Raw genomic sequence first — 10,441 nt, 5'->3', positions numbered from 1 at the left:
TCTTTTATTTATTCAAACTCATTGGACATCCTCCACAGCACTGTGACAGAAACTCTCAAAAAGGATTTATATTTATTATTGACAATTATATTCCACTATCTTGCAATTCAATTATATTTACAGCAGCAGGAAGTCTAAATGCAACAGGCTTTCCTCACTCCATTCCCCCTAAGAGCCTATCTTGTCAGCAAGTGTTTACAGGAGATCAAGTTAAAAATTAAGAGCTAGTGCATTCAGAAAACATTTTATGAAATGGGCACTATTGTTTTTTACACGACAATTAAATAATTAGAATGCACATCTGGCCAGGAAAAAGTGTAGTTAACTCACTCAAATGGACTGAAAAGATAAAGTATTGAAAAATACATAAAATGAAAAGGGAGATCCAAAGTACTCTAGTGCTTCCCCACAATCAATCCTGTCTTGAGGTTCTGTGTTGTTTTTTTACATTTCATAACATTTCTGAAACACCTGTGTCCCTGTGATTACAGGCTACAACACACATTTTAAGAAAGTTAACCACATTCTTCTTAACAGGCCCCTCTGGTCTGAAACAGCCGATGGAGACCCAGATGACAGGATTGTGTGGAGTTGCCTCCCCATATCGTGACCCGGGTCGCGGGCAGATTTCTCATGAAGAAAGGAACGGGTTTCCATGCGGAGAAGCGCAGACTCAGCTGTGCTCTATGTTTTGACTGGCTGGCACTTTTTCCTGCTGTAGGGAGAGAAGCGGTGGAGTTCTGGACAGGCACATCTGTAGCCTCCTTTGTGGTTGATGCAGATGTGAGAACAGCCTCCATTTTTAGACTCGCATTCATTTATATCTAAAAAAGAAAAGGAGGAAAAAAGAAAACTGAACTACAATGTTCCATACGAAGAGAAGACAATTGAGTGTGTGTGTGTGTGTGTGTGTGTGTGTGTGTGTGGCACTCACCCTGGCAGTGGTATGCGTCTGAGCCCAGCCTGAACCCCCTCGGGCAGATGCAGCGGTGGGAGCCCGGCAGGTTGACACACTTCCACTCACACCTGCGTTGGTGCCACGTGGGCTCCTCGCACTCGTCAATATCTGCAGCGAGGGGAGCAGTAAAACACGTTTGACATGCACTTGGCTTCGCATGGTCCAAATATGTACAAGGTGTCCATCGTTATGTCTGATAACTATTCTCTAATGTAACTTCATATTATTTACTACTTTGATGCTCTAGTGACACTTGGTGAGGAAGTCATGCGACTAAATACTGAGGGATCGTAAGAAACATGGTCACACTCTTCTCTCGTAAGTAGTGGGAAAGCTAAATTGACCAAGGTGATAATGGAGACTAAATTCAAGACAGTGCCACTATGTACCAATGCAGTGCTCTCTGCTCCTCCCGGTTGCGTTGCCGTGCTTGCGGTATCCAGAGGGGCACTCGGCCACACAGGAGCGCCCGTCCCCAGCCAGCTTGTACCCGTAGGCGCAGGAGCAGCGGAATGAGCCGGGGGCGTTGTGGCACTCCATGGCGCAGGGGCCGCGGCCGCTGTTCTCCGCACACTCGTCAATGTCTGTCCAACACCAGGGAGAGGAGACGCAGTGTCACACTGGGGCATCTCCGGCGCTACAGTCCACTACAGGGCGCTATGAACCATCTGTAACGGCGCGTCTTGTTAAAGATTGGCATGCACTGCGCTTCTAGAGGTCAGAGGTGGGGTTAATAGAGACCTGAGACTTTAGCAAAAGTTTTTATTAATTTCTAGGGTGGGGGCTATAGCTAGGAATCGTTCTCTGACCTATGCAATGTCCGTGCGCAGTACCCAGTCTGTACCCCTCTGGGCAGTGGCACCGGAAACTGCCCGGGGTGTTGATGCAGCCAAACAAGCAACCGGCCGTGCCGATGGGCAGCTGGCACTCGTCCACGTCTATGGAAGGAATGACACAGAGAAAATGTCCGAGGCCGAGACTATTTCCCATTTAACGATTCCATCTCTATTTCCTTCATGAGAAAACCTACACCGATTTCATGTAAAAAGTTCACCCATCCACTTAGGCAGAGAGGAAGGAAACAGAGCCAGTGTGACTCCTACCGTGGCAGGTCCTCTGGTCGTTTGCCAGCTGAAAGCCTGGCTCACAGAGGCAGCGGAAGCTCCCGGCGGAGTTGGCGCAGTGGTGCAGACAGCCGCCGTTATTGATGGCACACTCGTCTCGGTCTGTAATAAATCAGCATGGCAACACTTGAGCCCGATGCCGAGCTGACTTGGAAAGACCCTGAGTGAGTTGGAACATTTACCATGGGATCATCGCACTTTTATCCTGGGGCCAGCGAGGATAAACAACACGTGCCTTGGCAAAGGGGTGTTATAAAACAAACACTGAGATGAAGGCATTCATTATCGGTTCTCCTGGTGTGTATGTGGGCAGCAGCAGGGGTTGAAATACTCACCCTGGCATAACATTATAGCTTGGGGGGGGAAAGGGAAGAGAGTTTCACAGCATGTACTGAATTGAGAAATTTTGGAGTAAAAACCCATGTCTAGGGGGTGAGTGAGGTGTGTGGTCTGTGCAGGGAGGCACTCACCTGAGCATGACCTCTCGTCCTCTGACAGCAGGTAGCTGGGGCCACAGCCGCACTCGTACGAGCCGAAGGTGTTCACACAGGCCTGCTGGCAGCGGTGGAGCTCGTCCGCACACTCGTCAACATCTACACACAGACTTCACAATAACCACACACATCTATACAGTACACATCACAACAACACACAGACATCAGCCTAACCAGGATCTATACACAGACACACACAGGAGTAATCAGCCTCTTCTACACACATTACAGTAGCATGTCTCTTCTACACACACACACTCTCTCTCCATGCATACACACACACACAATCACAGTAACCCCCTCACACAACATTGCACTAGCCAGCCTCTTCTACACACTCTCTCTTACAAGACACACATCACAGTAACTCAACACATCTAATCACAACAACACACAGAGTCACAAACATAACCGAGATCTACACAGAGCCACATACACAGATGGCAATAGCCAGCCACACACATTGAATTCAAACCACAGAAAATGACGATGGCGGTGCAGCTGGACCAGGGTTCTGACCCTGCGCTATAAACACGCAACGCGAGCCTGAGTCGATGTGGTAGTTTGACTCAAGTGTTGTCGTTTTCTTTCATAGCTCAGGCAAACAGAAGGAAGGTTAGTGCAGGCAGATTTAAGTGGAGCAGCAGATGTGTGTGCTCGGGATTTTACTCCTAGTCCTCAGGAAGGAGCCAGCACAGACTCATTCACGCAGGTTGCTTGGGTCGTTTATAAGTCTGCAGTAGGACTGAGGGAAGGCTGCTGAAGTATTTAACTCCCTGGAACGGTCTCTCGGTTCTGGAATAGAAATTGTGTGTGGCTAAAATCTAAATTTAGCACTAACAATGCGTGGAATACCTATACCAGCAGCTGCCCACTGTGGGGGAAAAACAAATGGCAGCGAGGGAACAGAGATGAATCATGTCCGCGGACCAGGCCTTGAGCGAGGATGACAGATGTCGCTTTACAAGAGTTACTTGCGGGGGAAATGTATCTCCCCGGTACGCTCTTGCGGATATTTTGCTGTTATTATCATTATATCATTTCTTGGCGACTGCGGCCCATTTGACCATGACAAACATTTCCATCATCCTTTCATAATGTGACTAATGCTTCCTCTCATCCCGGACTCCGTGCCCAGCGTTATACACGGTTTCAAGACACTGAAACTGAGAAATACATAAAACCAGACTGGCTTATTGCCGCCTGTGAAAGGGGGGGCAAGACTGGCCACTCGGTTGGTGAGGTCTTTCACAGCACGACACCTCTGAGGGGACAATGGACATCGGTACTTCCCTGTCGAGTCTTCGTCTTACCTCTGCACGTGCTGTTGTCCTCCAGCAGCTCAAAGCCCTCCCTGCAGCTGCACTCGGCCCGGCCCAGCAGGCCCAGCTTGCAGATCTGAGAGCAGCCCCCATTGTTGATGGAGCAGGGCGTCACTTCTTCACGGGGGACGTGGGAGATAAGGGACATAGTGTCACGCAAATGTAAAACACCATCCTGAGTAACAGTACAGATGGGGTCAGTAAATGGGTTGCACAGGACTAACATGCACCTGTTCCCTTTACCTGTTATTTAATGTACGTTAAGGATTAATTTTGCGCTCTGCTCTTTTGAGTCTTGCTAGAACTGAAGTTGTATAGATAGTGTCACAGGGCTGTTATCTTTGTTGCTCATCAAATCAGTCTAGTGACTTATTTATTTCCTGAAACAGTAAATATTTGTGTCAGTTAATTCTCTGTCCATATTTCCTGTCAGGAGACTAATGGGAAGACTAGACTGTGTGTCTGAAGCCAAAAGGGCTGTTAAAGTCAGGTGTTTCCTCCAGGAACTGTCCACTGAAATATATGACATACTCCTTCATGCCACAAAACTAAGACACACTGCCTTTTAATGGAAACGAATACTCCTGTGTCCTCTCCGGTTTTGCAGTCCAGATTTAACACTGTGCGAGAGAAGCAGACTTACTGAAAGCCGATGCACAGTTCTGCTCATCATTTCTTTATATTACAACAGCTGCAGACTATGTGTAACTCTTCTGCCGTCACTGTACAGATACAGATAAACTGTACAGATAATGCTTCCATAGGACTCCATGTTAGACCAACATCAAGGGGACTTCCCTCAAACTATGAGGTCTGATGAGTTTAACAGAGGCCACTTGGGGAATATGTTTTTTCTAATGTACAAAATAAACACTTAAGCCTTCCCTCATGTGAGACCCCCCGATTGTCTAAACACACAGGGCTTTGTATCAAAGGAGCATGATTTGATTATAGGACTTCTCACCAGGATGAAGTAATGTACAACAGATGATGATAGGGGGTCCTTTTGGACTTCATTCTGCCTGCACTCATTACATTGCGCCTGGGAGTTTGAGTTTGCAGTCAATAGTTCCTGGTTTCATAACTGACTGACTCAGTTAACACATTATATACAGTGAACAGGGATCAAGAGCGAAGATGTCAGATTAGGTCCTAGTTAATGTACTCGACTCGGTTACCAACTGGTTATGCACATATGAGAGACCGGCAACCATAATGCTCAACTGACCTCAAGATATTAAAACACCACTTGTATAAAAGATGCCAGGGCTGATGCCAGAGATTCTAGCTATTATTTTCCAGAAAGATTAAGACCAATATAAGCTATTTTCCATGAAACAAGGGAGCATCTGTAAAGCATATTGAGTGTGGCTCATTTTCTCCTTGATGGAAGAAATCAGGAGTTACTGAAACACGGCTCGAGCGCAGGCTCAACCTGAACTGAGAGCTGTGATTCAGGACGCTCTCCTGCTCGTACCACCGTGGCACAGGGAAGACCGCCTGAGTGTGACAGTGAAGCAACGCACTCTCCCGGGTGGAGGTGTGCCAAGAGACAAGGAAACATCAGATCATCAGGCATCTACACAGATACACAGATATGGAATTGTTTTCTTCCATTGTTTGCGCAGAGGCTGAAAACCTGCCCCACGGCTATATGTTCCTTCACTCACCCTGGAGTGTTAAAAAGTCCCTTCGCTCAACATAACACTGCACTTAATTTCTCTTCATTGCATTTCACACTAACAACTAATAAAGCCTCTTCAAAACACCCTGTGCTGACTACTCCCTCGGCTCAGATGGTAAAAACAGCATGGCGACAAACCTAAGCAGGCCGGTGTGACTCCACTCCACTTGCCGCTGTGTAAACAGTAGCTGTAGACGTCCCCGTGGGCGAGAGTGTATCCGGCATAACAGGAGTACTGTACGTAGTGCTTGTACTGCAGCGGGGCTGGGTTGGGCACCGTGCGGAAGAAGAAGGTCCCGTGGGCGGGCAGAGGTGGGTATGGACACACGGGCCTCCTCTTCAGAGAACCCAGCGGTGGCGGGTCATCGGGTCTGATCTCCACCAAGTTATGATGGGGGGCGCTGGGCACGGGGCCGGGGACTGCGAGGGGCAGGGAGTTGTTGATTGCGGTGGCGAGGGGACTTTGGAGGTGTGCAGGTGTTGGCACGGGGCTCCGGCCTGCCGTGATAGAGATCAGGGATTCCAGAACAGTGCTGACGGTTCCGTCTGTGTGTTCTGTTGCCTTAACCGGCTGGTCAGTATCATTTCCTGTGGTCCGACTGGCGGCATCTGATGGTGCCGTGCTGCTCTGCTCTGCCAATGGGTGTTTATTGCGATATCCCGAGGCCACATCTGTTTCCGCAGTTTCCCACCAGCCAGCTCTGGGACGGACGTCTCCCAAATCAGTGAGAATGGTAGTTCCCAAAGCTTCCCTCTCTGGCTGTAAATCCTTTTGTGCCGCTGTGGGTGTCTTCCTCTGTCGGTCCTTTCTTCCATCTTGAGAGTTGGTGATGACAGGGGCAGCAGACTGTGCCGGGCTGTTCATCACAGGCTGCAAGTCAGCGCCCGAGACCAGAGAATCACGATGAAACGCACTTGGGCCGAATGTGGTGGTAGACATTTGGTTCATCCTTTTCCCCACTCTATATACACTTGTTTCATTGACGGTAGTTGAAATAATTCCTTCTGAATGGTCGGCCCCTGTTTCACCTGAAGGCTGCTGTGCCATTTTTAAATGCCCATCGGGCCCAGTCTCATAACTGCCTTGAAGAGGTGTGCTTTGTGTCAAACCTGTGCCCGATTCCCCTACAAGGACAGGATGAACTGGGGAACTTTGTAAATGTGCTGAAAATCCCTCGCTAGATAGGGATGTGTAGCTGCTGAGCATGGTAGGGGAAGCCATGTCATCTTCCAAACCTTCTGAAGTCTCGGCCACTTGGCGCAGGGCTTCTGCAGTCACGGGGGTATCCAGTGATGTGGCAGGAACCGTGGGAAGTGAAGATGGTGTCAGAGATTGTGCATTTAGAGTCTGAGGAGCAGCCTGTATTACAATGGGCACTTTCTCTGGAATGTGGAGCTGTGGTTCCCTTGTTGATGCTGAAGATAACGATTCTGAACTGGGCTCAGGGATGACAAGGGTCTGGTCAGTGGTGCCATATCTACGCAGTGGGGCCAATAGTGCAGTGAAGGACGGTGAACGTGAGGTTGGGGCCACATAATATATTTTCCCAGCATGCTCTGTGATCAGCGGATAAGCTGGAATCTGTACGGTTGACCTTATGAACACTTTGTCCCATGGAACTGTAACTTTTGCCAACTGTAAAGTTGTGGTCACGAGTTTATCTGCCAGGGTAGATGCAGTGGACAGGGGAGAGGTGGGCGATGTCTGTAGGGAAGATAACTTGAAGAGAGACTTTTCAAAGCTGCCTGGTTCCTTGTAGGCCTCTTTAGCTCCAGCTCTACCTCCCACAGTAGCTCTACCAGACTGGTGCTGCTTGTCAACGTAAATGCCCTTGTCATTGACCTCCGGGACTCTGCTCCTCACCGTCAGCTGCCTCAGGGCCCCTGCTTGATGTCCCGGTTTGATGTTGGTGGCCCTCGGGCTCTCCACCAGTAGCTCCGGCTCCAGGACCACATCCTTGGACGCCGAGTTGACGATGCTGTCATACTGGACGCGGAAGAGGTTTTTCAAAGCAGATGGTGCATTGAGGTTTTGTGCCAGGTTGGCCCGCAGCTGGGCAAGGTGCTTGTGCTTGTCTGAACTCATCATGTCGGACTCTGAGAAGGAACAGAAACAAGTGGACCTCAGCAGAGGGTTTCCTACAGGCACCCTAACACAACATGAGGATAAAAATGGTTTTGAGCAAGCAGGACAACAAATCCTTACTGATTCAGGCACTACATATATAATGTATAAGGGGTGAGCATGTGGAGTATCCTGAGACCTGGGTAGAGAGATTGCAATCCCCTCTACTGAACAGAGGGAACCCAAATACTGTTGGGCCTCTAAAACCATCCTGTGGTGGGATTTTGACAAGAACATCTTGGATTTTCTAAGGGACTGGTAATATATTACAGCCAGGTGCTTATATAGTCAAGGCTCTGGCTAAGGAATGTGAACTGGACTGGTAGCTCTGGACTTGGCTCAACGCGGAGCTCACCTTTGCACACCGGCTTCGTGCCATTCCACCCTCTGCCCCTGCAGTACAGCAGAGGAGCTCCGAAGAGCCTGTAGCCCTTGTCGCAGATGAAGAAGATGAAGGATCGGTCCGGATTCATGGTGCTGCTGCCGTGGAGGATCCCCCCCGGGTTCGGACATCCCGAGCCTGTGGAGAGACTCTCGTGTGATCATCCCAGGAGTCCCTGCCGTGCGTCTCAGTGTTGAATTAATGGCCTCAGAAGTGCAATCAGTAGGTAGTGAAACTATTATTTTAAGTAGCATAAGACTTCCCTCTCCTAATCATGAAAAAGCATCATGGAGTAAAGGAAGCAATGCATTAAAAAAAAAATGTAAAGAAACACCCAGAGAAACTCAGAAGGAAAAAATAAAGCGATACATGGCTTGTTTGTAGTAATCTCTGATTGCCACTCACCTACACACACGGGGGGGTCCCTGGTCCAGCGTCCGGACACACAGCTGCTGGTTTGATAGCCATGAACCCGGAAGCCCGGGTTGCAGGTGAACGTTACAAACAGGCCTCCATAGCGGAAAAACGTGCGTCCGTTCTCCAGGCGTCTCAACCCATGACACCTTCCACCAGCAGAGTCTGTGAACACGCATGGAATGCGTGGAAAAAGTGATGCAATTTGTTTTCTACCATCATCACTTATCACTTATTGCTTTACAGCGCTGCGCCGGCACCAATTAAAGAGCAGGTGGCTGTAGCAGCGATCTAAACAAGAGATCGTCTGCACCTCCAAGGGCCAGAATATCTGTCTCTCTGTACTTCAAGAGGATCTGACACTAGTCCCCTAATTATGGTGCAGCTCTGTACAGACACAGCTGTGTTTCCACAAGAAAACAAACTAAAAAGCATGTCGAGGCCAGAGGGGAAAAACAGTCCTTTAGCTTAAAAAATATAAATCCAACATATTATAAACCTGTCAACACACAGACATATTTAACATCTCATACCTTAAGACAAAAAAATAGATGTAAAAATACTACAATAATCCTTTTTTTGTCTTCATTCCACTCTTTTATTCTTTCATACATACTTGCACATTTCAAAGTGATTTGATTTTACTTTGAGATCTAATGGTTTCCTCATCTATTTTCTAAAGACAGAAAATCTGTCTTTGATACTAATAACAAACTTTCAAAATGTACAGTCAATATGAAACATAGGATATTCTACAGGCATGTCTGATTCTTCTTAGGGTTAATTAATTTCTCTATCACAAAAAGGAATTAAATGGCAGAAACTGTGAATTAAAATCATGAAAACGTGAATAATAACAGCAACAAACTGGCATTCACATCTCACATGTACATGTCAGGTAACATGTTTAAATCCATCTTCGCAAACTTTTCGGAAAGACGACACTTTCACTGACCGAACATTTCACTGCGCAACATCTCAATTACTTGAAAAGTCATTTTCTCTTAATAAACACTCTGCCAATAAACACAATGCAAAGGTTTAATTTATAAACCACATCCTTCATCTGTACAATTCTGTTCTAATCTGTGTATCCATCGATTGAACTTCATTCACATCATTTTTAAACATATGGGCAATCACATATATATATTTGCTATTTTTGAAACTCAATGTGTGTTTATTATTATTATTATTATTATTATTATTAGTCCTACCTTTACAGAGAGAGCAGTGCAGGAAGAGCAGCGCAGACAGCAGCCCTGGGGGAGTCCTCATGGGGAGGCCGTCAGTGGGGCGCGGGGGTACGGCCGGCTGGGTGATCTCGGTGGAAACTGACGGGAGTTCAGGGAGGCAGACGCCAGGCGAGGAGCACGGCAGGCTGGGCTGCAGACACCCTGCCCCCTGATCCACATCACAGGGCTGGGCCTCCGGGAAGAGTCCCCCCCCACCCCCTGCTTTAAATTTTCAGCCTCAAAACAACACTGGGCTGCTTTTTACAGGACAGCACAGGCAGCTGCGTCTCTCAAGTCAACATGAATCGAGATGCAAGAATTAAACAAAAACAACCACAAATGTGTGTGTTTTATTAGAATTGAAAAGCTGAATTTTTCATTTCACTCCAAATAAAATAAGCAGATCTTTCGGTAATCAATACGGAAGGGAAAACAGACTGTTAACCTACCAAGGAACAGACCTCTTGAGATCTCTTATCTTAATGCATTCAGACCCCCTTTGAAATCATCCCTTCTGCCCCTCTCTAAGCAATACGGCAGGAGTCAAATACTATATCACTAGTATTTGGAGGAATCTCAGTTGAGGCCGGTCAGGAGTGATTGATGGCTGGTGGAAGAGGTTGCCTGGACCTTCTCAGTGGAGCACGCACATTTCGGCTTGTTTATTGGTTTAGTTTGTGTGTGTGTGTGTTGTTTACTTCAG

General features: G+C 47.6%; 1 protein-coding gene across 1 annotated transcript; it reads right to left on the bottom strand.

Moving 5' to 3' along the window:
- LOC136750800 (uncharacterized) lies at positions 1 to 7,670 on the bottom strand. Its single transcript, XM_066705872.1, has 8 exons — positions 5,721 to 7,670; positions 3,890 to 4,015; positions 2,553 to 2,675; positions 2,062 to 2,184; positions 1,768 to 1,896; positions 1,348 to 1,542; positions 935 to 1,066; positions 1 to 824 (listed from the first exon to the last, which is right to left on the bottom strand). The coding sequence occupies exons 1-8, from the start codon at positions 7,666 to 7,668 to the stop codon at positions 685 to 687; spliced, it is 2,916 nt and encodes a 971-aa protein (XP_066561969.1). The 5' UTR covers positions 7,669 to 7,670; the 3' UTR covers positions 1 to 684.
- Positions 7,671 to 10,441: the final 2,771 nt, after the last annotated feature.

This window comes from Amia ocellicauda, chromosome 6 (assembly GCF_036373705.1).
Source record: "Amia ocellicauda isolate fAmiCal2 chromosome 6, fAmiCal2.hap1, whole genome shotgun sequence".
NCBI lineage: Eukaryota > Metazoa > Chordata > Actinopteri > Amiiformes > Amiidae > Amia > Amia ocellicauda.
The sequence above is the reverse complement of the archived record's forward strand: the minus strand, read 5'-3'. Positions and strand labels throughout refer to the sequence as shown.